General features: G+C 50.5%; 1 protein-coding gene and 1 pseudogene across 2 annotated transcripts; both read left to right on the top strand.

The window, feature by feature from the left end:
• The window catches only part of LOC118916124 (solute carrier family 22 member 4-like), a 43,585-nt pseudogene extending 42,708 nt beyond the window's left edge, over positions 1 to 877 (top strand).
• Positions 878 to 944: 67 nt separating this feature from the next.
• Positions 945 to 24,571, top strand: SLC22A5 (solute carrier family 22 member 5). 2 transcript variants are annotated; one of them, XM_057490541.1, is made up of 10 exons: positions 945 to 1,585; positions 8,605 to 8,708; positions 13,968 to 14,122; positions 15,176 to 15,299; positions 16,466 to 16,592; positions 18,204 to 18,304; positions 19,879 to 20,093; positions 21,573 to 21,755; positions 22,698 to 22,833; positions 23,159 to 24,571. In XM_057490541.1, the coding sequence occupies exons 1-10, from the start codon at positions 1,193 to 1,195 to the stop codon at positions 23,244 to 23,246; spliced, it is 1,626 nt and encodes a 541-aa protein (XP_057346524.1). In that variant the 5' UTR covers positions 945 to 1,192; the 3' UTR covers positions 23,247 to 24,571. The 2 variants fall into 2 exon arrangements, with proteins under 2 accessions (XP_057346524.1, XP_036748499.2); XM_036892604.2 differs by having other exon boundaries at positions 951 to 1,585; positions 15,128 to 15,299.
• The last annotated feature ends 3,011 nt before the right edge of the window (positions 24,572 to 27,582 follow it).

Raw genomic sequence — 27,582 nt, 5'->3', positions numbered from 1 at the left:
AAATGTAATCTCAGTAATTTCTATATTGATTCCATGATGAAATGATAATGTTCTGGACATATTGGATTAAATATATTAAAATTAATTTCACCCATTTAAAAAAATTTTTAACATATAGGACTGCCAGATAAAATACAGGGTGCCCGGTTACATTTGAATTTCCTATGTCCCTGCATATACTTTAATGCTGTAAAATTATTCAGTTTAACTGAAATTCAAATTTTAACTGCTGTTCCTATATTTTTATTGGCTAAATCTTGTAACTTTATTATCAGGTACTGGAAAATTTTAAATTACAAATGTATTCTGTTGAACAGTGAAGCTTATCAACCTAGTTGGTATATATACATATATACTTAGGTATTTTTAATCAATCATCTCTTCACTCCGTGAAGAAATAACTAATCTGAGGATACATTTAATTCTCAATTGGGATCATAACTAATCCTTAAGGTAAAGTTTTACAACTGTTTCACCAAGTTGAAGGACGACAAAAGGGCTTGTTACAAACCAAGCATTGAGAGGGCAACTGAATTAAAAGCCACTGCTCGCAGCCGCTCCTTCGGGGTGGTCAGCAGTTCCGGTTTCGGAATATTCTGTCCCTGCCGGGCGGCTGGGCGGCGCAGAGGGCCCTGGTTTGCAGAGAGACTCCCGCAGGCCGCGGCGAGGAGCCGAGGGGCGGCACTTGCAGCCCCGTAGTCCCGCCGCCCGCTCCCCACCCGGGCCTCCCCGGCTCCGCGAGGCGGCCGCGAGCTGGGCCTCCGACTGCGGCCGGGAATTTCGCTGCCTTCCCAGGCCGAGCCAGGGCTCCAGCAGTCCCCTGGGGGCGGGCCAAGCCGAGGCCGGCCCCACCCTCCCCGCCCGCGGGCGCGTCTAGCGGCAGCCCCCGGGGCGCGCGGCGGCCGGGCCCGCCTCCCCCGCCGTCGCGCGCAGCCCCAACTCCGCCTTCATCCGCGCCGCACTGCGGGCGGTCGGGCGGGACACGCCGGGCGGCTCAGGCCCCAAGCCTGCCCCGCCTTGCGCCCCATGAAAGGAGGGCCGCCGCTCACGGGCCTGCGCACTCGACGGGCCGACCCTCGGCGCGGCCCTCGCTGGCCGCTCTGTGGGGACTCGCCGCGCACGCGCACAAGCCCGCCGCGCCCCGCCGCGTCCTTCGACCCCGGGCCGCCTGCTGCGGGCAGTTGAGGGCGGCATGCGGGACTACGACGAGGTGACCGCTTTCCTGGGTAAGTGGGGGCCCTTCCAGCGCCTCATCTTCTTCCTGCTCAGCGCTAGCATCATCCCCAATGGCTTCAACGGGATGTCAGTCGTGTTCCTGGCGGCGACCCCGGAGCACCGCTGCCGGGTGCCGGACACCGCGAACCTGAGCAGCGCGTGGCGCAACCACACTATCCCGCTGCGGATGCAGGACGGCCGCGAGGTGGCTCACAGCTGCCGCCGCTACCGGCTCGCTGCGGTCGCCAACTTCTCAGCGCTCGGGCTGGAGCCGGGACGCGACGTGGACCTGGAGCAGCTGGAGCAGGAGAGCTGCCTGGATGGCTGGGAGTTCAGCCAGGATGTCTACCAGACCACCATCATAACCGAGGTGGGCACCATTCCCGCGCCGGGGCGGGGGACTGGGACATAGGGAGTCTGAGCCCCTGCACTGCAACTCCCCACACGGTGCACGCTGGATGCTGCCTCCCTCTCCCCCATCACACTACACACTGGTGATGGGCATCCTCCAGCCAAGTGTCTCGGGAACACTTCGCAGAGTGACTTCCAGCCAGAGCATGGCCCTCACAGCACGATGTCAGGCCGGCCACCTATTTTGGTGGCCACCCTGGGGAGGGAGCCAAGAAAGCTCTGGCTGCCCCTGGTAGATACTCCACGACCCTGAGTGGTCAAAGACTTCCTCTAGATGGGGGTGGGAGAGTTGGGGAGCAGAGCCAGAGCTCGGGCCAAGGGGCTGCCACCCTTTTTCCTCCAGCCTCATGGCATCTGCCCAGAGAGAGGAAATACTCCTTTCTTGAACTTCTGAAGTTAAAGGAAGCATGAATAATAGGAATGTCTCTTGCTCCTTTCTCAAGGTACTCCTTCCCCTCCCACACTCACCCTAAAATGACAGTCTGGTCATGTCCTGTAAGGAATTGTTGACCTTTTCCTCAGGGTTAGTTACCAGGATCCATGCACCTAAAGGTCTGACTTCACTGCATCCCTCTTCAGTAAGTAACCAGAAGCAGAACTTACAGGGCCTCCTGAATCATGGTATATGGCTTTCCCAAGGCGGTTTTTGCCTATAACCCCAGGGACAGCTTCTGCTTTCACAACTCTCACTGGCATCCAGGAGGGTGACAGACACACTCGCTTGTGAGGCTAGGACTGGATTTGCGATGACTGTAAGTTTTGATTCCTTGTGACCTCTTGGGCCACAAAGCAGTCATCTACCTCCAGCGCCTCTCTTGTGAAGTACCACCACCTCAGGGCACTGGAATGATGTCGCAGGCCGAGAGATCCCACTGGGGCTCCAATCACACTCCTACTACATGCATGTGGGAGTAAGGAGCACAGGTGCTCAGAACATCAGATGTCCAAATGTACAGAGAACACAGACACAAACACAGCTCTCAGGGCAGTGAGACTTCCCTGGAGGGTGATAACCCCAGAAGCATACACACAGGGCCTCTAGAACCCATGTAAACCCCTTTGAGACTCCAGTAGGGTTTGTTGCTGTACTGAACTTGTGCACCCTCCCTTTTAATCCCCTCCCTGTGAACTCTGCCCTCCTGCTAGTCTGTTTCTTGCTGTTCCAGACTTTGCATCTGCTGAGCTGAATGCCCTAGACTCACTGAGAGGCCTCCTCCTCCGGGAATCCTTCCCTAATCTGTAAATCCTTGATCTTGACACTTGGTGAACCTGGGTACCCAAGTGCCTATCAAGCAGGACCCTTTTTGTGGCCCTGCTTGTTGAGTTCTGCCGAGACTCCAGGGAGTTCCAGTGTCTGAGTAAGATGCAAAACACAGCCACATTCATTAACACCATGTCACACATCCAGCTTTAATAGTGACTGCTGGGTCAGCAAAGGGGGACAGAGCCACCCAAAAGGAAAATCTAAGGGGCTGGGGAATGAGAAAATTTTCCCCCTACTGCCAATGAATGAAGGTTGTGTGCTTTCACTCAATCTGGGCAATGATGTTGCATTAGAAAACCCTAAAACATTACAGGTCAACATCACCCTGAATAGATCTTCAGGTGCATGTTCTTCAGGAGTATCTTGAGAAAGGAGTAAGATAATTTTTATATTCATGCTTCCTTTAACTTCAGAAGTTCAAGAAAGGAGTATTTCCTCTCTCTGGGCAGAAGCCAAGAGGCTGGAGGAAAAACGGTGGCAGCCCCTTGGCCCAAGCTCTGGCTCTGCTCCCCAACTCTCCCACCCCCATCTAGAGGAAGTCTTTGACCACTCAGGGTCGTGGAGTATCTACCAGGGGCAGCCAGAGCTTTCTTGGCTCCCTCCCCAGGGTGGCCACCAGGATAGGTGGCCGGCCTGACATCGTGCTATGAGGGCCATGCTCTGGCTGGAAGTCACTCTGTGAAGTGTTCCCGAGACACTTGGCTGGAGGATGCCCATCACCAGTGTGTAGCGCGTTGGGGGACACACTACATGGCATCTCTTTGCTTTTACCTGGCGCCCAGGGTCCCTTGGCTCCCTCTAGTCATCTGCTCCTGCTTTCCTTCCCCCACCCTGCCTTCTGCTGAGAGTGCTGGTGGCGCTGATGATCCCAAAGGTCGGCTGTGCTGGAAGGGTCCTTGAGCTCTGTTGCCGCCTGAGTCAGCCTTCCCTTTTTTATACTTAGTCTCTTTATTTAGCTGTCTTCGTTTTGTAAGAGTTCTTTGCCCTTTCATCTACTTACAGGTTGTCAATCTTCACAGGGAGGCAAGATTAATATATTACTTAGCCCTTTGTTATGAGATGCAGGAATGCCTGACTTTAAAAGTCAAGGCTACTTGTTCCTCACAGGTGAACACTCGCTGTTGGAAGCTATTGCATTAATACTCTGATGGCTCTGTTTTTCTAAGGCCCATTTTCTTTCCACCCCAGACCTGGTGTACTGACTACCACAGCTAGTCCCACATCTTCTAAATCTCTCCAAGCCTGCCCTCTGCCCTAGATCATATGTAGAGGTGTCTGTAAGTACACTGGTATTGAATTCCTATCCACGTTTTTCAACAAAAGATGAAAATCTCCTGTTTCCTGTTTGATTTATTTTTCTTTGTTGAACTTAAAGTTTTTCTTTGTGGTTGGTTCCCATCTTGGCATCTCCCACAAGTCCTGACATGATGCGAGATACAGAAGGTATACTCAGGGAAATTTTTGTTGAATGGATTAATGAAAAATATAAGAAATATTCTCCAGTGTTTCATAAATGAAGATGAAGAGGACAGTTTAATTCCTAGAAGAGAAATTGGGGGTGGTCAGAAAGCATTCACTGAAATATTTTAAAGTATAATCCCTCATCCCACAAGCTAGGGCTTGCTCCTGTGGGGATCTGCAGTCAGGTGTTGGGATTGGCAGGAAGAAGATGACACTCTTTATGAAGTCAAAGTGGTGGCTCTCCCATGTTGCAGGAATAGCTCGTGGTCCGCGTGCCTCTAAGCTGGTCCTTCTCTGGCCCCTCATCATCCTCAGGGTGCTGAGCAATCAGCCACCCCACCTTGCAGAGCTGCTCCAAACTCCAAGTGCTCCCTGGCCCCCAGGACTACCCCTCCTCTGGGAACCTGGGTGATTTCTCAGGCTGCCTGGCTTCCTGCTTTTTGATGCCTCTATAGCCCAGCCTACAGCCAGAAAGCCTCCTTTAGAAACGTCTGGCTCTTCTGGCACCCATGAGTTGGGGTCTCTTCAGCTGAGACCTGGCAGTCCTCTGCATCCCCTTGCTCCCTGCCTGTCTTTGTTTCCCAGAAGCCCCCTATCCCAGCCTTTGGGAGCACTCTGACTTACTTCTTGTTCTGAAAAGTCTCTTTCTCTGGACTAGCTTTTCTCTCAACCTTATCTCATGCCTAGATAGTCTTGGAAGATAGGAGAGCCCCCACTGCCATACACCCTGCCTGAAGGAAAAGCTACATCAGGCCCTCCGCTTGGTGGAGCCCTAGAGACCTGGAGCTCGTGCCTCACTGTTGCGCCTTTGCTGACCTCTCCCTCACGGAAGCGCAGCCCCTCCTCCCTGCCTTTGCAGCTCATGGCAAGCCAGAGAAGCCACTTGCTGGGTCCCCAGAGCCCCCTGTGCACACGCGGTCAGAGCAGACCATCTGGCTGGGAGTGGTCAGATGGAGCCTCCTTCCTGGCTAGCTGAGAACTCGCACCCTGGGTCCAAGGGCTGGCAGTTGACGCAGGGAAGGTGGCAAGGGAGCGAAAAAGAGAATCTATTCTAAAGCTTGAAGTTCTGGCTTCCTGTGGGCTTTGGGCAGCCAAGCCCAATGGATACAAACATGTTGAAGGCTAACAGCCCTTATATTCATCTGTTCACTCACTCACTCATCTATGCACCAAACAGGTTCTGAGCCTCTCCTCTGCAGGGTGCTGCCAGACACAGGAGAGGATATGGCAGCAAATACTTCTTCTCCTTGCCCTGACAGCCTTGGGGGAAGGGTCTGCCATGAGGTGTAGCAGGTGGCAGGACAAGATGTGTGGGGGAATACATGGCATTCAGTAACAGGCATGTGTGTGTGTGTGTGTGTGTGTGTGTGTGTGTGTGTGTGCACCCGCACGCAACCACTGAGGCAGGCAGGTGGGCCCAGCTCTGCTGGGAAGAGCTTCTGCTCTGTGTTCACAGACCTAACCGCCTCTCCCTTCCGACCAGCTTGTAGGTAAGAACATGTAGTCCCAGGGAACCACGTCATCTCAAGTTGCCGTAACTGAGAAACAGTTATGTATTATGTGCCAAGGACATAGTGTCCTCTCTTTAAAAAGCTTAACAGCTTTATAGAGGCATAAATGACATAAAATGAACTGCCCATAACTAAAGTGTGCAGTTTGAAAAGCTATGAGATACACACACACACACACACACACACACATGCATGCATGCATATACATGAAACAGTTACCATCAGACAGGCACATTTCTGACCACAAGATGGCTAGTCTAGGCCCCCAGATTTTTTCCGGTTACACCTGCTTCCACAGCTCACCCAGCTGAGAGGTAGCAAAGTTAGACTTGTGACCTGAATCCTAAGCCCACACATTTCGTTCTGACATGGATTCCTGTTACCACCAGTATAACCCATTCCAAAGACCACTGGGGGCGTCAGTTATTTGGTCTGTAGCTGCTTTAGTCCCGGCTGGGGAGCTAGGAGCTTAGTATAGGAATCCTAGATTCCCCTGTAAACACAGGCCCAGAGCCTGGGTTCCGTGGGCTTCTCTTTCCGCCCCTCCTAAGGAGGATTCAGGCCCTGGAGCCCACTATAGTCCATCTGGCGACTGACCAATAAGTGGGTGAGTCTGCTGGGTGGCACCCAGCCTGTGCCTGCTCCTGTGCTCATTTTTTGAGATCTACTACATGCCCTGACCCTACTCACTTGTTTCCTGTGGCCCGTAGGAAGGAAGTATGAACCCATGTTTGCTTTTGCAGGACGCAAAGCCAGGCCCTGAGAATTGTTGAGCACTGCCGGTGGTAGAGTGCCCAGTTAATCCAGGAAGTTGCACTCTTGCCCAGAGTAAGGACAGGCTGGACCAGGCACTGGAGATGAGGCCCTGGGAACCAGAGACATGCTACAGGGACCTGTCCCATGATGGGCACTGCAGTCACCTTGTCTCCCGCAGGGCACAGTCTGATCTGGTTTTAGGTAGCCCCTGACCTGGCCAGCCCAGAATTCCTTGGAAGCCTGTGTTGGGAGGCCTGACATGGGTTAGGAAGGAGGCTACAACCCGCAAATCCCCTGTGGATTTCTAGTTTAGCTCAGATGTATCAGCCCCCAACCCTCATAAGAGATCTGTCGAGAAATAGTTACTGACCCTTTCTTCAGTTTTTCATCTCCATTGCTACAAAAGTTAATGCATGCCAGCTCAGAACAGATCATGTTCAAGAGCAGCAGTGGCCATAATCCAGCCCCTGAATCCCTGCCTGGCACTTGAGTCCAGCACCCCATCCCTGCGTCCCTCAGCCCTGACTCCCCCGCCACTCCCATCCTGACCTCAGCGGCCATGTCAGGTGGGGGCTGTCTTCCCACAAGAGAGACAGTTATCTGGGTGTTAGCACCACTAAGCCTGCAGAGGCCACAAGGCTCCCGCCGCCGAAACAGTCAGGCCTTGGTGCTCTGATGTTCCTGCCTCCTGCTAGTCTGGACGTCCTCTAGATTTTAGGAGCTGGTCTGTCAGGTCTTCCCTAGGGTGAGTCACCATCCCAGTCTCAGTTCATCCAAGGTGCATGCTTATTCCAGAGTGGAAAACCTGCTGTCTGGTTGAGTGACACTGGTGAGCTGTGGGCAGGGGAAGTTTTTTGTGTCTACCCTGAGGGCTGCCCTCCAACTGTCTGAGGTGCCCACAGGCTGTGTGCACACATACTGCTTAGCAGAGCAGAGACGCAGGCTTGTCTCTCCCTTTGCCACTGGCCTGGAAGAGGTGCTTTGTTCTCTGCAGCTGCATGCTCCCCAGCCTGTGTTACTGAGGAGCCAGCAAGCTCCCTGACGGGCAGGACGGCAGCCCGGCGCCAGGCAGGCGAGAGTCTGAATTCCCTGGAAGAGGGCCTTGGTTGCTACTGAGTGCCGTCTCTGGCCTGGGGACCACTACGCTTCCCGTTCACCTTTTCTCGCTTCTTTTGGCACCTTGCTAGGCTGGGCCGCCCTGATGTCTGAGTGTCCAGCTGCCTCCCCCTGCCTGCAGACCTCTTTTCACGGTAACTGTTGATGGAACAACATAGAGGGTGCTGCCTGTTCCCCATTGCAATCCTTGTTTTACAAATGGGGAAATTAAGGCACAGTGAGGGGGGAAATCTCATTTGAGGTTGGAGAACTGGGTAAGAGTAGAGTGGAAGCTACAACTCTACAAGAGTAGAGTGTTGGCACCACCTCAGGGATCCCAGCTCTAAATGTCACCAGAAAGGCCCAGGACTCAGTGGCTCAGGGTGGGGGCCGGAGCAGAGCTAAAGGAACCGATCCAGGGTGAATCCCAGGCCCTCTGGCCTTGGTCCCTTGCTGGATGCCTTGACCTTAGAGCCCCAGAACCCCTCCTGTGCCGTGCCCGCCCCTGGCCTGCAGCCCACTGAAAGCCCATCCTCAGCCCCGGGCTCTGCTCACATCCTTAGACTGACCATGAGAAGTGGCCGTGCCTTCTCCAGGGTTGGCACATGTGTTCTCTGCCTGTCTCCCCTCCTCACATTAGTAGCAAACAATGGGGCTGAAAGGTACGAAAACAGGCCAGAAGGGAGCTCATTCTCCCTCTGAGCAGGAACCTGCTGTCTGCCTCACTGGCCGCAGGAGCCACCATCTGCCTGAATGAGCTCAGACACCTGAAGGGTGATGCAAACGGAGCACGCAGAATTCAGGAGGTTCTGATTTCATTTTCCAAGAAGCCCTAAATTTAAAACATTAAAAAAAAGAAGTGAGTGACATATTCCTTTGCTCCTCCTACAGTGGAACCTGGTGTGTGAGGACGACTGGAAGGCTCCGCTCATAGTCTCCTTGTTTTTCTGGGGTGTGCTGATGGGCTCCTTCATTTCGGGACAGCTCTCAGACAGGTAAGGTGGGTGTCTGTCCCATGCAGCTGCAGGGACCACAGCACCGAGCAAGGAGCACAGGGGCCTGGACCTCAGCTTCGGGTGGCAGTGTTCTCTCAGCCCAGGGCCCTGTGGTTTAAAAGAAGGGGAAGCTGCATCTGTGGTATAGACTCCATACCAAGTCAAGAGAGCCAGCAACTTCCTCTCTTAATTCTTGCTGAGCAAAATAAGTTGAGCCAAGTGTATCCATGATCCAGCCAACCTGGGACTATGCCATGATTCACTACTGCACCAGCCTGGCTGGCCTTCCCTGGGGAGCCTGGCTCTTTCATGGCCTGAAGCATGGAGAGGTAGACACTACACACACACATGCTCATGACTGTGTTGTGGATCTTACAGTGTGCTGGACGGCCACCTCTCCAGTCCCGAACCGTCGCTGCCTCTGCCAGATGAGAGGAAATCTCATAGCCAGAAGTGGCGTGACAGGCAGAACTCTGTGTCCATAGAGCTGATGCCCCTTTGCTAGGAGGCCTGTGGCTACACCACTTACTTCACAACAAACTGGCAGCATACATTTTGACCCATAAGTGGGTTATTTGTGCAAAATTACAAGTCTTTTTAACTCGAGACCCACTCGTGACTTAGGGAGTTCATCTTCTCTTGAAATTGCAGAATTTTAGAGATTGTACATAAGCACTTAAATGGAGTCCATAGTTTCCAGGAAGTTCTCAGAGAGGTCCATCTTACTGTAGCTCCCTATCCCAAAGCTTCAGGGTCTGTCAGAGAAGCCTATGGCAAGAAGAGTGGCCTTGGGGAAGGTCGTGGCCACACTGGAGAGGTGTCCCCGTGTCCTCCCAGCTGGTTGGGTCTCTGATAGAGAAGTTCAGGATGACAATGTCATTCTACCTTAAGAACAAAACCATTTTTATCCTGTAGCACAAACTCAGGTGATGTTTTGGCATGTTTATATCTTTGGATTATTGTCTTTACTGAGGAGTCTTTCCTCATTGAGAAATATGTGCACTTCTCACTAGATTTGTCTTTTCCAGAGTGCCATCTAACGATTAAAAAAAGGAACCAATTCCTACAGTCCCCAGTGGGCACTAAAGAGTTCAGTAGGCCATGACCACTGACTGGCGATTCTAGGTGAGCCTGACACACTTGCCCCTTTGGGAGAAAGGCCTTTGCTTCCTCAGGTCCTTAATCTAGCAGCAAGTTATCAGCTAATCACCTGTATTTATGTAACAAACACCACGTAATTTGTGCCAGACACACTATAAACACTATACACATTTAAAAAATAAATAAATAACCCTATGAAATAGAAGTATTATTCTTATTTTACAGATGTGGGAAATGAAAACCAGAGGAGTTAATGACTTGCGCAGGGTCCCACAGTCACAGTGGCAGAGCTAGGATTTTGGCCCAGAGAATCTTGAGCCTCTCTTTTGTGTGGACCAGTGTTCTAGGGCCCTGCTCTTCTAGAATTTGCCATCTAGTAAGGCAGAGGTCACTGAGGGAAGTGCCTGTTACCCTTCGCGGTGGTATCATAGAGGAGAGAAGTGCAGGATGTTAAGAACAGGAGGCCCAGTGAGGCTGCCCTGAGAAGGTGAAGCATGCCCTGGGGGTTAAAGATAAAGAGAAATTAGCCAGCTACAAAGGGGGTGGAGAGAGGAAAGAGCACCCGACTGGAGAGAGCTGCATCTGCTTCAGCCTAGACTCAAGAAGAGGTGGGTGTGGCCCACTTTAGGAACTAGAGGAAGTCCGCAGTGGAGGTGTAGAGAGGGCTTGGAGATGAAGGGGAGACGGGCAGAGGCCTGAGCAGAAGAGCAGGCAGGGCGGGGCAGATGGCAGGAGTTTGGCCTTTAGTCACAGAGCAGGGGGAGCTAGTGAGAGTTTTTTAAAGCAAGAGTGTGACATAATCAGATTTGCATTTTTAAAAAAATTACTTGCTGACTGTGGAGAAAGGATGGAAAGGAAGCCAGAGGGGTTGAAGAGAGACCAGTTAAGAGATGATCACAGTGATTTGTGCAGGTGTTATTGGTGATTGATGGTCACTGATGGTGGCTTGGACTCGGCTAAGGGTGGTGGACACGGAGAGGAGTGGCAAGAGGTAAAACCGACAGGACCTGGCTGTGGGTTGGATGTGGGAAGTAATGGGTGGGGGGTTGGATTTCTGGCTTGCACAACCGGGCGTATGATGACAACCTCTAATATAAAGGACTCTGGGAGAGGACCGTGTTTGGAGGAGATGTGCTTTACTTGAATACACTGAATTTGGGGTGACCAGGAGACTCCTCTGAGGGGAGGAATTGAGTGTGGAGTTGATGTCTGGGCAAGGTGCTCTGAGAGAGGGTGGGAATTGTCAGCACCTAGGACCCTTATCAAAGCCCCGAGTGTGGATGAGATAGCCGGGGTCAGGGGGAGGGCAGAGGGAGAAGGGGGCGCTCAGGACTGAGCCGAGAGGCCCTCCTGATGGGATGGTGAGGAACGCCCTCTCACATGGTGAGCGGCAGCTGAGACTCAGAGGAATTTGTCTCATGTGAAAATCAAGGAGGAGATACCCCAAGTTCGGAATTGAAGCTCAGTGTATTTTGGGGTCACCTGTGTCATGGGTTAGGTAGATCTTTGTGGGGTAGCCGAAGAACCTGACTGCCACCTGACACCACGATGCCGTGAGGATAGTGTTCAAGTCCCAGTAGATCTGTTCCAAAGGGAGTAGTGGAAACAAAACTAATGGGTATGGTGAGGACCACCGTAGTCTTTAGCAAGGCTTGGACAGTGTTTTTCAAACCTTTTAAAAAATGTTGTCAGAAGACTTCTGCTTCTAAGTAGGATCATTTGCATCCAGTAAATGAAACGGCTGAAAGTGTGGCTCCTCACTGCAGCTGCCACCTCTCCTCCGCACCCCACAGACCTGTCTGCACCCCCATGGGAGGCCCAGGGCTCTATGGGATGGGCACTTTCTGTTCTTATTACTTCTGAATAAGCCGGTTCAAAACCCTGAGTCAACAAATTACCGAAGAGCAGTAGACTCATGCCCTCATCTCGTTACCTGGGATCAGCAGTAACTTTTCATATACGACAAAGATTTCACCTTCTTTCTGGCATATGAATAAGCCTGAAATTCAAGAGCAATTAAAATAATCCTGGTTGTCAAACTGTTTTATTCGACATCATTGAGTTCTCTTTATGTGCATGAATTACAAGAGAGTCACAACCCTGGGAGGAGGTAAACTGATGTTTCCTGTCTGGTAGGCCTGTACCGCTATAATGTTTTGTTTACAGACTTTAAAAGGGAGTGTGTCTGGCCCCAACCCCAGACTGCCAAGGACTGGTGCTCTGTAAGTGTTCCCTGGGCCTTTCTCTGCCCTGTCACCTCAGGGAGCCCATGGGAAGGGCAAGCAGGTGCGGAGGTTAAAGCTGTCTGCCTGTCGCAGGGACGGCCCCTTGGGTTGTCTGGGGCACTGTTGCCACAGGACCGTGCAGGGGAGGCGAGTCTCCTTCCAGACCCGGGCTTCTCAGCCTTGGCTCTGTTGACATTCTAAGCCAGAGAATTCTTGTTTGCAGGGGGCCATCCTGGGCATTTTAGGATGTTTAGAACATCTCTGGCCTCCACCTACTAGAAGCCAGTAGCATCAAGAACACAAAACCAAAACCAAAAAACCACCTGTTGCAGTGAGAGAAGCACCATACTCATCAGCATCACTTCAAGGCCTTGTGTGGTTTGGCCCCTGCCCACCTCTGCATCTTTTGCTGGCCAGCGGATACCAGCCACGGTGACCCTCATGGTCCTCACGCCCCCTCAAGCCACAGTTGTGTCTGAAGCGCTCCCCACCCGACCCTGTGGCCTTCCTTGGCCACGCAGGCTGAACTCAGGTCCCTGGTTTACATTACCCTGGTTCCTTGTGCCTTTCCTTCACAGCACCGTTCAGAAATTGGTCAATAAAAGGTGTTACCATATGATTAAAGTTGGTGTCCCCACCATATTAGAAATGTCATTGAAAGCATGGTCCCTCACCCCTGCTTCCCCTTGCTGATGACTGCGTCTCAGGGCCCCACCACCAGGGAGACCTTCCCTGAATGCCAGTGTCCCACCTGTCATGCTAGTCCAGGGTTGCTTCCTTTGTTGTGGACTTGGGAGCTGGTCCTGAAGTGCCCTGGTCTCCCTTTAGGACAACTGTGCACCCTTGTATATTCAGTAGGTGGTCGTTTGATTAAAACATGATCACTGTCTGTCTCACCAACTATAGTCTGTCAGCTCCTTGAGGGCAGAAACAGCATCTTTTTTTATTCAGATATATTCTTAGTGCCTAGTATGTAATAGATATTCAGATAAACATTCCCTGAATAATAACGTGTGTCAGCCAGCCCTGGCCAACTCAAGCTGAATCTGCTAGGGGATTAGGGCGACTTGTTTCCCCCTGTTTATGGCACTGTCTTTAAAACCAAACAAACCAAAAGCCCCGACATTTAAAAAAAAGTTTCAAATGAACACAGAAAACCACACAGAACGGATGTGTGGCTTAATGAATTACTCCAGGGGACTAACCTTGTGACTACTGCCAGGTCAAGAAATAGAACTTTGCTGGCCTCCAGAGCCTTCCTTGTGTCCCATGTGCAACAGCCTCTCTCCCCCATAAGGAACTGGTAGCCTGACTTCCATAAAATCGCTTCCTTGTGGGGTTTTTTTTTGTAGTTTTATCATCCAAACTTGCATCTTTAAACACAAGCTTAGTCTTGGCTCTTAGCCGTCACCGAGACATATGCCCATGTCTTTCCATTCACCGTGGGGTGGGGGTGGGGTGTAAATGGTGTTATCTAATTTTAACACTTCTTTTTCATTTAATAGTTGGGATACTTTTATAAAATGATACTTCCCACCATCTGTTAGTAGCTGCTTTTCCTGCTGTTTGTGAAGAAAAGTCAGGACAAACGTTTCTTTCCCTTTATTCACCAGTTCTCATTTATAATAGGTTGTTTCTCCATCACTTTCCAAAATAAACTAGTTCTTTTTTAAGAAATGTATTACAAATGTATGGATTTAAGCATAATGAACGTTTCAATCCCTTGCGATCATTACCCTATTTCTGGCGCGTTATAATTTGGGCAGCCCTGGTGCCCAGGCTGCCGCTGTTTGGGGGGAGTGGGGAGGAGGAGTAACAGCGCGGAGACAGGAGACCAGGTAGCCTGGCAGCACTGTTCACGGCCCCTGCCCTCTTGGTGGAGCCCGTTCCTGCCACCTCCCAGCTGTTTCTGTCATTGTCCCTTCCTTCCCAGGTTTGGTCGGAAGAATGTGCTGTTTGTGACGATGGCCATGCAGACAGGCTTCAGCTTCCTGCAGATCTTCTCAAAGAACTTCGAGATGTTTGCTGTGCTATTTGTCCTTGTAGGCATGGGCCAGATCTCCAACTATGTGGCAGCATTTGTCCTGGGTATGGCCATCAGGTTGGAGTTGAGTACTTGATCCTGTGTCTCACCATCATCCCACCACCCACTTTCTAGAGACAGCTGTGATGTGAAGCAGTCTTTAGCAACACTGACCAGGGCTTCTTGGTAAACCCAGCTTTAAAGGCAGGGAAACTGAGTCAGTCGAGTGTCCAGCCTTGGGTTCCCAGGAGCGCAACAGCCTGAATTCCAGTCCTTTCCTGGACGCTGAGGTGTGGCACCTGGGTCTCATTAGCACTTGATGGCCATTCTGCTAGAACTCACCCAAGGTCATGCATAAAAATGAAGGGCCTGCCCAGGGTGGACGGAGCTAAGGCAAGAGGGAGGCATGGCATGAGGAGCAAAGGCCATGAATGGTAGGTTTGCCAAGCAGGAGAACTGCCTCTTCTGCAAAACACTGTGGCCAGTGAGGCTGACCAGCAGGAATGAATTGGTGGGGATGGACTTTAGTCATGTGACCTTTGGGGTTTAGCTTAGGGTTGATGCTGCAGGGCTTTGGCCTCTTCTCTCTAAGTCGCTAGTCCCTCTGTGTGCAGGACTCTGACTCTAGCCTGCTGGTCTTGGGTTTCCTTGAGTCAGATTGTTGAAATGATCATTTTTTTCTTTTCACATTTAATAGAATGTTTTCTCCTTGAAAATACTTCCTTAAGTCAGCATGGACAGCCTTAGTAATGACTTCCCCTTTAACGAGTTCTTCCTCGTGTAAGGATTAAGTTTTGAGGCCTAACATCACATTTTGAGCATATGGCTTTTGGAAGTGATGAAATTTTCATGAGAATTATCATTGAGGGGCCTGAGAAGCCACAGTGAGGCACCCCCAGCAGATGGTCAGACTGGGCTGGGTTCAGAATTCCATCCCTCCCCAGGGCTTGGAAACTGAGAGACAGTTTTGGGTGTTTTCCTGTCTGTATGTTGAAATTGTACAATAAGAGATTAATAAGGAAATAGCCTAAATTAAAATGCTAACATGGCTCCTCCCTTGTTTTGAATAGGAACAGAAATTCTTGGCAAGTCAGTTCGTATTATCTTCTCCACGCTAGGCGTGTGCATATTTTATGCATTTGGCTACATGCTGCTGCCATTGTTTGCCTACTTCATCCGAGACTGGCGGATGCTGCTCTTGGCGCTGACGATGCCCGGGGTGCTGTGTGCAGGGCTGTGGTGGTGAGTGGGGCCCCTCAGGTGCACGCCCACAGGATCTCTTCTCTCTGGCCTTCACTAGGGGGCAGCAGTGGCCCACAGATCCCTCTTTGGGCTCCCAGAGACAGGAAGTGTATTTGTAAGTTGTTTCAGAATGTTTTTCCATACTCCGACAAGCCAAAAATGAACATCTCCAGACATCAAAGACTTGTTCTCAGCCCTGTGCTGGTTTGATCACTGTGCAGGGAGAGGAAGAAGCCGTGGCTGCAGGATGATAGGGTCTAGCATGACGTCCAGGAAGTTATCAGACTGCAGGACAGGACCGCTGAGATGCTGGTTCTGCCTGTGTGTGTTCCAAGGCCGCATACCGCGGGCGGGGAGAAGAGGGAGAGCACCGGAAGCGGGAGGCCTCAGGGCAGCTGCGGGGAAGCCGGGTTCCATCTGAGCCTCCACGACAGAGGAGTTGGACAGGCAGAAAGGCGCCAGTCCACACCAACACAGGGAGCGTGGCAGAGGGGCTGAGGCAGGAATCGCCCCTTTGCAGGGGGGATGGTGAGATCACTGCCCTACATGGAGCTAGAGCATTTCAGAGCATAGTGGGAACGGTTGCAGAGCCTGGCATGGGTTTACATCGTGACAGAGAATAAAGGTCCACAGGGTCCACAAGGCCTCAAAGCTCCCAGGTGCCTTGATCAACGTAGGTAGAGTGTCTGACAAATCAATTGGCTAAATCAAGGGTGAGGGTGAGGAAAAATTAGAGGTGAAGAGGCCAGTACAGAAGCCTCTGGATGCTGGGACAAGAAGGGAAGTCCAGCAGGTGGGAGTCTGAGCGGGGCCAAGCCCACCACCACAGCCAGGCTCACAAGCCGTCCTGCGCCTTCTCCTGAGTGACCAGCAGGGGGCACAATTGCTCTTCAGAAATGGAGGTAGTCCAGCAGTGGAGGAATCCCACGGTGGTGTTCAGGCCCCTGTGAATTTGGTGCACTCCAGTGTACTCTAAAACTCATACTTAAGAGTCATTCCTGGGTGTGGTATGGACCATTTTCTCTTATGGCTTGAAAACACCAAATATTCTCAAAATCTAGCTTTGGTTCTGAAACCCCGTTTCCCACCTCCACTTGGCTATGCCTGGTCTGTGGGGCAGCTGCTGGCCAGGAAGGCCTCCGTGAAATCGCTCCTCGTACTTGCAGGTTCATCCCTGAGTCCCCCCGGTGGCTCATTTCTCAGGGACGATTTAAAGAGGCAGAGGTGATCATCCGCAAGGCTGCCAGAATCAATGCCATCGTCTTGCCCTCTACCATCTTTGACCCAAGTGAGGTAAGCAGACCGTGGGAGCTGTGAGGTCTTCAGTGACCATGACGTCCAGGCAGCCCACAACACAGCCTGAAGCCCTTCCTTCACACAGGAGTCCAGCCTTCACCCTGCCTGAGCCTCAGCTGCCCCCTAAATCTCTCCCTGTTTCCCGAGGATTTTAGATTTTCATACTTTATGTTATCATTTTCTAGCAATCGTATAATTTAACTATTATTTTTAATAATAAATACAAAGTAATAGGCCTTCCACAAAATTGGCACTTGGAGAAATCATTGTTTCTAGGGAGTAAGCTCCCTATGTAGTTTCTTATCTTAAACAAATAATGAGGTCCGTAAAATGTGAAGCAAAAAGATTTGGAGTTAGAAATGCTCAGTCTCCTGACCACCAGCTGTTAGCTGTTGCAGGTCATCTGGGAGCCCGGCCCTTTGAGATCCATCCCTCCCCTGCCCTGCCCAGCCCTCCCTGCAAACCATGTTCTCACGCACCATCAGTAACTTCCTGGCTCTGCTTGATTCCTGGGTCTTGCGCTTGCTGTCCCTGTCCTTCCACCCTCTCCGCTACAGGCAGTTTCCCCCAGTCCTATGATGGCGAGAAGAGGTTAGAGTTGTCATTGTTGGCTGATCACATTCTGGAATGTGTCTCTGATCTGACGGGAAGACAAGGGGCATGGCTGTGAACACAGCCACCCGCTGTCATGCTGAAGTGCACGCAAAAGGCATGTTAGAGACGCTTCACTCAAGATGCAGGCTCGAGGTTTGGGAGAGAGACCAGTTATTACAGGCAGCAACAGCTCTCGCTCTGCACCTGCTGGAAGGGGACTGAAGCACAAAGGGCAGGGCAGGAATAGATGGCAGGGAAGGCTTTCCAGGGAGGGGTTGTTCTGGGTGAGTCCACAGACCCACTGGCATCTCTCAGGAAATGAGGCTATTTCAAGGGATCCATTAAGTCAGAAGTTGACCTTTTGTTGAACTGCTAACTTGGGAAAAACAAACTCCAAAGCTGGGTTCACTTAAGAAACCAACATCAGTGTGTTTGGACATATGGTTTATTAATGTCCCTGGTTGTGCCAGATTTCACAGGAAGTTCCTCTGGGTGAAGCTGAGGTCAATTTTCCTGTTTTTCTGTCTGAAATTTTTTTTCCTTGGAAGTAGACCAGTAACTCCATGGTATAAGGTCTCAAAACATTAATTCTTTAAAGTGTCAGCTCCACAAACCACATAGCCAGGTTCTCTCTCTGACCCAGAGGGCAGGAAGCCAGCCTTGGAAGGAATGCTCAGAGGCCTCCCAGGAATGTGGCCACTGATGGTGGCTGGGTTGCTGCCGAGAGGGAGCCGGGAGCTTGGGCCTCTGCCTTGGATTTCTTTGCTGAGTCCCCTGAGGGACTGGTCACCTAGTTTTCTTTTTCTTGCTCACTAATTTGTTACCAACAAGGCCTGGGGAAGCCTACTGTAGCCCAAGATACAGGCTCTCTACTTACTCTTTTCGAGAAAGAAACATGAAACACTCCCCAACCCGGAGAAGTGGAGAACTAAGGTGCTGGGCTCGGGTGTGTTGTTAGATCTCTGAGTCTCCAACTTGCCCTCCCTGCCATGCTCTGTCATGTCCTTTCCGCAGCTACAAGACTTCAGCGCCCAGAAGCAGCAGTCCCACAGCATTCTGGATCTGCTCCAGACCCGGAACATCCGAATGGTCACCATCATGTCCATAATCCTGTGGTGCGTGAGACCCACCTGAGGCTTCTAGACAAAGCTGGCAGTGGCTGCCAGGTCTCTGGTTTGCAGACTGTGTCTGAGACCAAAATTGAATGCCTGTATCATCAGAAAGCAGAAGGGTGGTCCTGGTAGTGAATGAAATGGGCATGTCCCATTTATAATGTGATGGAAGCTCAGCAGAGGAGAATGAACCTGTTGTGCCGTCCTTTTGGGGAGATATGGGATCTTTGGGGTCCCTCCAGGTCCTAGGGCAAACCCTTTGGGTTCTTGTTTGGTTGGTCCTGTGTCCTGTGCCTTGGTGACCGAGGACAAGTAAGGCCTCTAAGGAGGATGTCAGTGAGGCTGCTATGGAGCCTTTCTGTTACAGAGGCTCTGAAGTGGTTTCTGGACCTGTGGAAGCAGGACTGTTGCCCTCTGGGATATTTGGAGACTGTCCTGAATGCAGGGCCATGGCCTCGGTGTCTCCATCAGGTTCCCTCTAACGAGGCATTTCATCACATGTCTCAGGAAGGGGTTTGTTGGGGGCCAGTCAGAGGGAATGCATCTGAGTGCCTGGATAGCATGTGCTCCATGGCCAGACCCTCAGGCCATTACCTGAGCCTGCTTGGTGAGGAAGGCAGACTTCATCTCAGAATCCTTATTATTTGGGGCAGCCAACCATTTTGCTCACCAGGGAATACTACGAGCCACCCATTTCCAAGGAATGGCCCAGGATCCCTGAGGGATCAGGGATAAGCCTCAGACAGGACCAGCGTTCAGGCTGCACACACACTTGCTGGCCTGTGCCAAGCCACCCCATGTGGCCCCCAGCTGGCTGCCGCTCTGGGTCTCCCAGGGATTCCTGCACATGCCCTTTTCCCAGATGGTACAGCTATGGCTTCGACCTGCAGATGAGGCAGAAACAGTCTAATTCATAAAGATGGTGTCTGCCAGAGAGTGTTACTCATCAGCAGTAAGATGGCCATCTGGGGACAGGGTCCAGGCCAGGCAGGCGTGCCGACAGGACCCTGCCCTGAGAGCCTCCTCTCCACTCTGTGAGTCCGGTGGGGCAGGAGCGGCTGCCCCTGACCGGCCTCTTCCTGGCCGGTGGCCACAGGGTTTGCCAGGTCTCTGTCCAAACGTTTGACCTAGTGATGCTCCTGATTTTCTTCTCCCCCCAGGGCTGTCGTGCCCCACTGGGTAGCTGCCTATTACTCACTCCCTGTGAAATGAGCGGTGCGGTCCTGGGGGCAGCTCCGGGGGCGGAAGGAGGCTCTGTGAGGGCCTAGCCAGGGCTGTTAGAGCCAGAGGCAGGCGGGGCTGTTCTCGGTTTTAGTTCTCAGCGCGTTCTGTCTGAATCATATAAGCCTGTTTGCTGGGACCTTGTCTCTGGAATGCTCTGAAAGTGCTCTGGCCTGGAGTTTACACTGGACTGGGGCAAGTTTTCTTTTGTCCTAAGAAGTGAGACTCTGGGTTAAATCTGCTGCCCTCCTGGTAAGGATGGTTTTGACTGTCCTGCAATGATTGTATTTTACAAGTTGACAGGTTGGGAGGCCTGTGGGTCCTGCTTCTCAAGTTTTCTTCTGCCTCTGTTTCAGGATGACCATATCAGTGGGCTACTTTGGGCTTTCCCTTGACACCCCTAACTTGCACGGGGATGTGTATGTGAACTGCTTGCTTTCGGCCGTGGTGGAAGTGCCAGCATATGTGCTGGCTTGGCTGCTGCTGCAGCACCTGCCCCGGCGCTACTCCATGGCCACCGCCCTCTTCCTGGGCGGCAGCGTTCTGCTCTTCCTGCAGCTGGTGCCCCAAGGTAGGGCCCACGGGCAGCTGCTCTCCCCGGTCTTCGCTGAGTCACTCAGTCTCACCAGGCTGTGTCCCCAGTTAATAAAGAGAATAAAATCATGCCATCCAGCCCACCTCCAGATCCACATTCTCGACCAGAATAGCAAGAGCAGGGGTCTCATGGGTCCCTTATCATGCCCTGGGCTTTGGAGGAGTGGGGGGAACACCTGCATGGTGCTGGCCGGTGGCTAATTGTGCTCTCTACCCAAGTTAGTGGGTGCATAATTGTTTTTCTCTGTAGTGTAGGAGGGAGGAAGGAGAACCATCCCCATATTTTTGGCCTTGTCTTAGTCATTTATTTATTCAGCAGGTAGCTACAGAGTGCCTGCTGCTGCTCTCACTGTGCTGGGGCAAAGGATGCAGAAGTAAACAAGTCAGGCAGAGCCCCAGGCCCTGCAGGAGTTCACACCCTAGTTGAGCAGATAGATGGCAAAGTAGATAAAATGCTTGATGTACCAACTGTACTACCCTTCACAGTAACAGTAAAGGACAAGAGGGAACTAGTTTACATAGAGGTCATAGACTGTCCCTGTGGAGGGAACAACTGAGCAGAAATGTAGATGAAACATGGAGAAACCCATGGAAGTCTAGGAGCACAGCCTTTCAGGCCAAAGGAACATCAAAGACAAAGGCCCTCTGGAGGGAGGGAGCGTGGCCTGTGTGAGGAACAGAGCTGGTAAGAGGCAAAGAAGGAGAAGGGAGGGTCCAGGTGGCAGAGCGTCCCCAGCCATGAGCAGGAGTATTTTTAAAGCCATCTTGGTATCCCACAGATGGTAGAGGAGGCAGGCCTCCATGATTCATCGAGCAGTTGATGGGCTCTCTTAAATCCTCCATGGTACCCAGAGTTGTCAGTGTGTCCATGGATTTGGGGGCCCCTGTGGCTGGCAACAGTCTGCACAGGAACAGCATGGCAGGGAGCCCAGGAGTGCGTGTAGAGGGTCTCAGCAGAGCTTGGGTGACTCAGTGAGCAGGATGGATGGGAGGATTGTTCCTTTGGGTCCGCAGGTCTGAACTGTGGGGGTCTGAGTACAGTGAAGGCATGCAGGGAGTTAGAATCGAACTCCCCACTCATCACAGGCCAATGAGTTTACTCCACAGTGCTGTAGCATGCCTGCCCATCCCCGACAGATATCTTTATTGGCTTTGGGACTGGAAAGCAGGTTTATTTGGGCTGTTGAGGGGCTCGCTCTTGTGGTCTTTAGGCCGAGAGAGGTGCATGTCCTCACAGATAGAGGTCCTGGCCTCCTCTCAGTAACCAGCTTTGAGGGACATCTTGGCTACAGTCCTCTGACTTCCCTTATCCTACAGTGGGAAGTCAGAGAACCTGCCCCTACTACCCCTCTCCCCAGAGAAAAGGGAGAAAGTATGTTTCAGGCAGAAAGGAAATGGAGCTCTCAGTAAGTGCCTTGGGTCGGCACCTTCTTGTCTCTTCCCTTTGCCTCTCCAGACTTGTATTATTTGGCCACAACCCTGGTGATGGTGGGCAAATTTGGAGTCACTGCTGCCTTCTCCATGGTCTATGTGTACACGGCCGAGCTGTATCCCACGGTGGTCAGAAACATGGGCGTGGGGGTTAGCTCCACAGCATCCCGCCTAGGTAGCATCCTGTCTCCCTACTTCGTTTACCTTGGTAAGTCCTGTGCAAGCTCTGAGTTGCTTTAATGTGAGTTGGGGGTGGTCTGTCAACAGGAAGACAGTCACACACAGCATACGGGATCCATCCAGTCCTGGGTCTGCCTCCAGGCACACTGTGGGGAGGCGCTCTCATTTGTGAACAGAAAGCCCCCTGTAGAAATTGACGGGACATATATAGGTTTTCTTTCTGGTTTAGCCATCCCAGGCCTTCCATCAGAGAGTACAATTCCCTTATCCTAAGATGCTGCGGAGTGGTTTAGAAAGCCAGTGTACTTATTGGAGAAATTTCTTCCTGGAACCAGAGTTTAAAGGGAACATGGAGAGAAAGAGATGGATTCAGAGGGCTGATAAGCTGAGAGTTGCTGTAACTGGAGGACTTTACCTAGGGGTGGTATACTGTGTAAAGTTCTGCCTCAGGCTATTTTATGTAACAAGGCACCAGTTTTCTCTTCCTCAAAATTATGTCTTCATGGCAACTGCTGTTGCCCTGCCCATCTCTAGCCAGCACACCTTCGGGGCAGGGTGGCTCCCCACCTTGAGAGTACCCAGAGTGCTCTGGGACCGTGTACCTCTGACAAGCAGAAAGCCCCTCCTCTCTGACCTGAAGGCACATTGAGTGGCTGGGACACATCCTGGGAGGAGGAGGAGTTACTCCTGTCCCTGGATGTGTACCTTGAGTCCCTTAGAAACCCAGCGTTGGGAATAGGAATAGTGATCATGGCTTGGCCCCTTCCTCCCAGTCTGCACGGCCCCTGCATTGCCACAGCCTCCAGGCTGGGAGGACTGTGGGGGGCCAGATTCCAATCTGGCAGCTCTGACTGGGAGATGCAGAGGCCAGGAAGGTAGGTGATTCCCTTTAGAGTCCTGGGAACACAAAGAGGAAGGGAGACCAAGTGTAACTGCACCCCTGGCTTGGGGTCTCTCTGCCTCACCATAGGTGCCTATGACCGATTCCTGCCCTACATTCTTATGGGAAGTCTGACCATCCTGACAGCCGTCCTCACCTTGTTCCTCCCAGAGAGCTTTGGCACCCAACTCCCAGACACCATTGACCAGATGCTAAAGGTTAAAGGGTAAGGAGGCCTCCTTCACAATGTGGATGCACTGGGTCTGGGCCTGGCAGAATCCCCTCAGACTCACACAACTGCCCTGGACTGTTAGCCATCAGAGGTTAGAAGTGGCAGGGTGCTTCCAGCCTGTGCTCTCTGGCTTGACCCAGGCCGTGGTGTCACCGGGTGCATCTGCACAGCCACAACAGGTCTGGGACCGTGCAGAAGGTGGGAGGAACCTTTTGTTTTTGACTTAGTGAAAGATCCTCAGTTCTGGATTTTGTTTACTTTGAGCCTGCTAGACATCTTTTAAGATTAGTTCTAACATTTGTTTTGCTTATTTTTATAGAATAAAATACAGGCAAACTCCAAGCCACACAAGAATATTAAAAGATGGTGAAGAGAGCCCCACAGCCCTGAAAAGCACAGCCCTCTAATACAACCTCCAGTGAGGGAGGAGGTGGAAAGGAAGTTCTGTGTCTTGTCAGAGCAGCTTGTTCAGACAGAGAGTCCGTCAGTGGCAAAGGGCTTTGCTGTGCATTCTCTTGGCCCAGTTTCTGGCTTATTAATGGATCGACACCAGACTCTAAGGCTGCTTGTGGTCCTGGCACGCCACCTGCCCTCCAGGAACTCTGTGGCTACTGGTGGACACCTTTAGATAACTCCTAACTAGTAGGAGGATGGACTTGGCACTTCCTGAGAAGTTAACTGTTCACTAGACCCACTGGGATTTGGAAGAATATGAGAAGCATCTAATGAACTTATATTTTAATTTCAGACCCTGAAAAGGCCCCTGAGCAAATTGAAGGTCTGCTCCCCACCCCTCCTCAAATTTTGTCCCAGTTCCTTCTAATGGTGCACTTTACAGGAAAAGAAATAATTTCCCTGGGAGCTTGGCTTCCCACACTTTCTCAGTTACAGAGGCCTATAACTGGGATTACTGCCTTCCCGGGGCAGGAGAGCACAGGTCTGGGGAAACCTAAAGGTAATGAATGTCAAGGGGACTGAGCAGATACAGGAAATGGGCAACAGCATTGATCTGTGACTCCTGGACCCCTCAGTACGGCTACTGGGTAGACTTGTTTACGTCCGATCAAAGCACTGGGCTTGTCCAGGCCCATCAGAGATGCATCATTGAATCTACTAGGCTGGTTTTCCACTGCTGTATAAATCCAGCCTCGCTGCTGTGGCATCTGATACACAGTTGGAAGGAAGTGTATCAGTGAGAGAGACAGGCACACTTGTCTCTTCTCTCAAAACTATAATGTGGATTTTACTGTGTGTGTTTGTTTGTTACATCTTTTTTTCCTTAAGTTATTTGCCCTTCAGAATAGACTTAGAAAAGGCTGATCCCTTAGCTTCCTGGTTTCTCTCTCTTTTTTTTTCCCCCAATCAAGAATTACTGGCAATGCTTTGCGGTTACCACTCATGCAAGGCCTCACCAGCCTTAGCCACTAGCACGTTCCTGAGCGCCAGAAATAATGTCATTGTGTGTGTTCATTTTGTGACATCTAATCATGGAGAAAAATGGCGAAGAAAGTCAAATCGTGTTCACAGTCTTTCAGAGTTGCTCACTCCGGTTGTGTAACGTTGGGAGGTATTCTGTGTTCAGGGTAACTGTCTTCTCTCTTCTGATTATGGTACCATGGTACTGCGAAAGCATATGCTTCACCCAGTCAACAAACCATATTTGTGTGAAAGCTACTGAAGTGCCTTGGGAAGTGAAGATGTTTTAATAAATAAAACAATTTTTAAAATAATAGCAACTGCCCGCAACCCTTATTTCCACACCACACCATCACCTGACTTTTCTCTCTGTCAGCTTGGGCCGATTCTAGCAGTGATTTGCAATCAGTCTGTAATGCTAAGATTTAATCCCTGTGTGCTAGAAATCGTCACTCTATTAATTGACAATGGACTGAGCCAGCCCTTTGCCTCTCGGTCTGGGTTCCCCTGAGAACAGAGCCTGCAAGCAGTGCTTCGTGCAGTTAGGAAGTTTATTTGGGAGCAAGAGTCCAGGGAGCAGGAGTAGCATAATGGGAGGAAACAAGACAAGAATGCATCAGGTGGCCAGGGCCGAGGACCCCGCTCTCTCCAGGTGGAACTGCTGAGGAGCCTCATGAAATGTATGTCAAAACCATCTGCACCATGAATAAAAGAGGAAGCATTCACATATTGGCCCTCATCCCCAACTCGTCAAAGGCAGCCCCATAGGTGTCGGCTCTCATTTCCAGGTTGCACATGCATGAGTCCCAAAGAGGTTCTGCCCCTGGGTAGAAAGCAAGAAGTAATACATTGCAGGCCCACAGTGAGGCATTGCCAGGCTGCCCTTCAGCGACGCTGGTCAAAGCCTGTGTGAACTGGTCACTGCAAGCAACAGTGTTTGGAGTAAGTGGTGGAGCTGAGAGGATTGGGGGTTGTACATGGTACACAGTACACACACATACAAAATGTGTCACAGGGCAATTTGAGCTAGAATATGTATGTATGTGAGCTAGAATATGTATTTACCTGGGTAAAAAAAGCTCCAGTGTTGGAAAGATGACATGTGGTCAAACTTGAGGGGGTGGAGGTGGGGGGAGGAAGGAAGCTTGTTTCTGTGACACTGTTGACTTCTCCACTCCTCAAACCTGATTCTCTGCACAGTTCCTAATTAAATGACATCAGAGTGGCTCCAGAATATAAATTAAGGTCCTGCCTGCCCTTTATCCTGTTGCATAAATGAGTCCTGTGATGGGGCAACAGCCCGTGTCACTGCTCCCAGGGCTGAGCCAAGTCTCCAAGTCCTCTGTCTAGGCCTGTTGGACTCTTGTGCAGCTGGTTTCCATCAGAGTCACGACTTTGGGAAGACTAAGCTGTCCTGACCAAGGATCTCCTTTCAGGGAGCAAAGTGTGCATGACCTGTAGTCACAGGGACAGTGGGTAAGTGATGAGGTGCTCGGTAAATACCCATAGAATGTATGAGGGACATATCCAAGGTGGTGAAGGAACAATCCAGATTTAAAAATAATAAAATGCTTTCTACCACAGAAATAGGGAAAACAAAGAGTTTACTCTATAATCTTTTCCTATTCTTGGCACCTAGCTCCTGTCTCCATCAGAGTTTCCTGAACACTTTCATGAATTCCAGAAGGACTGGTGTTTGCCAAAGAGAATTATCCTGCTCACCACCTAATCTAAATGATGATGAATGAGCTGGGCAGAAGGCCCTTTTCTCTGTCAGATAGTAAGTAGCACAACAAATCTTTCCCCTCGGTGTGTGTCATTTAATTGCTCTTCCTAAAGGGCTGATGGAAAGAGGCTTGATGTCATATATCAATGATATCTAATGCTGTGAGCCACTGCTATAAAAGCAGTTTGGAAAAATAAAGGCACACCTCATTTTATTGTGCCTCACGTATGGCACTTGGCAGATAACTGCACTTTTAACAAATGGAACTTCAGTGGAGGAAGTCAGTGCAGATGTGGTGCAAGTAGCAATAGAACCAGAATTAGAAGGGCAGCCTGAACATGGGACTGGATGGCTGCATCGCATGATAAAACTTTAATAGAGGAGTTACTTCTGATGGACGAACAAAGAAAGTGGTTTCTTGAGATGGAATCTACTAGTGAAGATGCTCTCAAGATTGCATTGGGATTAGAATTACATACACTTAGTTGATAAAGTGGCAGCAGGGTTTGAGAGGATTAACTCCAAGTTTGAACATTCCATAGGTAAAATGCTACCCAATGCCATCATACGCTACAGAGAAATCATTCATGAAAGGAAGAGTCCATCAATGTGGCAGATTTAATTGCTGACTTGTTCTAAGAAATTGCCACAGCCACCCAGCCTTTAGCAACCACCACCCTGATCAGCCAACAGCCATAACGTCAAGGCAAAAAGATGCTCACTGTAAGCTCAGATGATAGCATCTTTGAGTAATAAAATATTTTTAAATTAAGGCATGTTCTTTGGTTTTTTTTAGACACGATGCTATAACACACTTAAAAAACTACAATATAGTGTAAATACAACTTACATGCACAGGGAAACCAAAAAGTTGATTTGATTACTTTATTGCAATATTCACTTTATGCAATACTCACTTTATTGGGGTGGTCTAGAACCAAACCCACCATGATCTCCAAAGTATGCCTGTTTAGTTCTCATAAAATGCCCAGGATGACAGAATCAGAGGTTTCTCAGCAGAAATCACATGTCTTCCTGGAGTCTCAGGCAGACCTACCCCAGAAGGTCTCACCTTGGGAGGAAGGGGCCTAATCTCAAGGACAGTTGTGCAAGAAACTGCCAGTGATACCAAACATCATCTGTCTGTTTGCCAGCCAGAGGGCAACAGCCAGGCTTTCATTTTACCCTGGAAGAAGTCTCACATGAGAAACTCTTCTCATGGAGGTGTGGAAATATACTGTACACATCAAGGATGGACTACTAAATGCATGCAGTGGTATCCGCATTTCACAAGGCTAGTCTACTGAAGAGATTTGAAACATTTAATTATCACGTAATCTTTCATTGTGAACAAAATAGTTCCAAAAATGCCCTATGACTTTATAGAATTGCCCTCCCCTATACCAGACAAGTGAGCCCAAAAAAGTAAAGACGTATAAAGGTTTTTCACCAAAATTAACCAAATGAGAAAAAAGCATGACAATTCAATACACTCTTAACAGTGGTAAAGGAAAGAAGAAGATTCTAACATTATTTGTAAACTTTCTAGCCATACTAAGAAGCCGTCAACACCTGAAACAGTCTCTCTAATATCCCCAAAT

The sequence above is a fragment of the Manis pentadactyla genome, chromosome 13, assembly GCF_030020395.1.
Source record: "Manis pentadactyla isolate mManPen7 chromosome 13, mManPen7.hap1, whole genome shotgun sequence".
NCBI lineage: Eukaryota > Metazoa > Chordata > Mammalia > Pholidota > Manidae > Manis > Manis pentadactyla.
The sequence above is the reverse complement of the archived record's forward strand: the minus strand, read 5'-3'. Positions and strand labels throughout refer to the sequence as shown.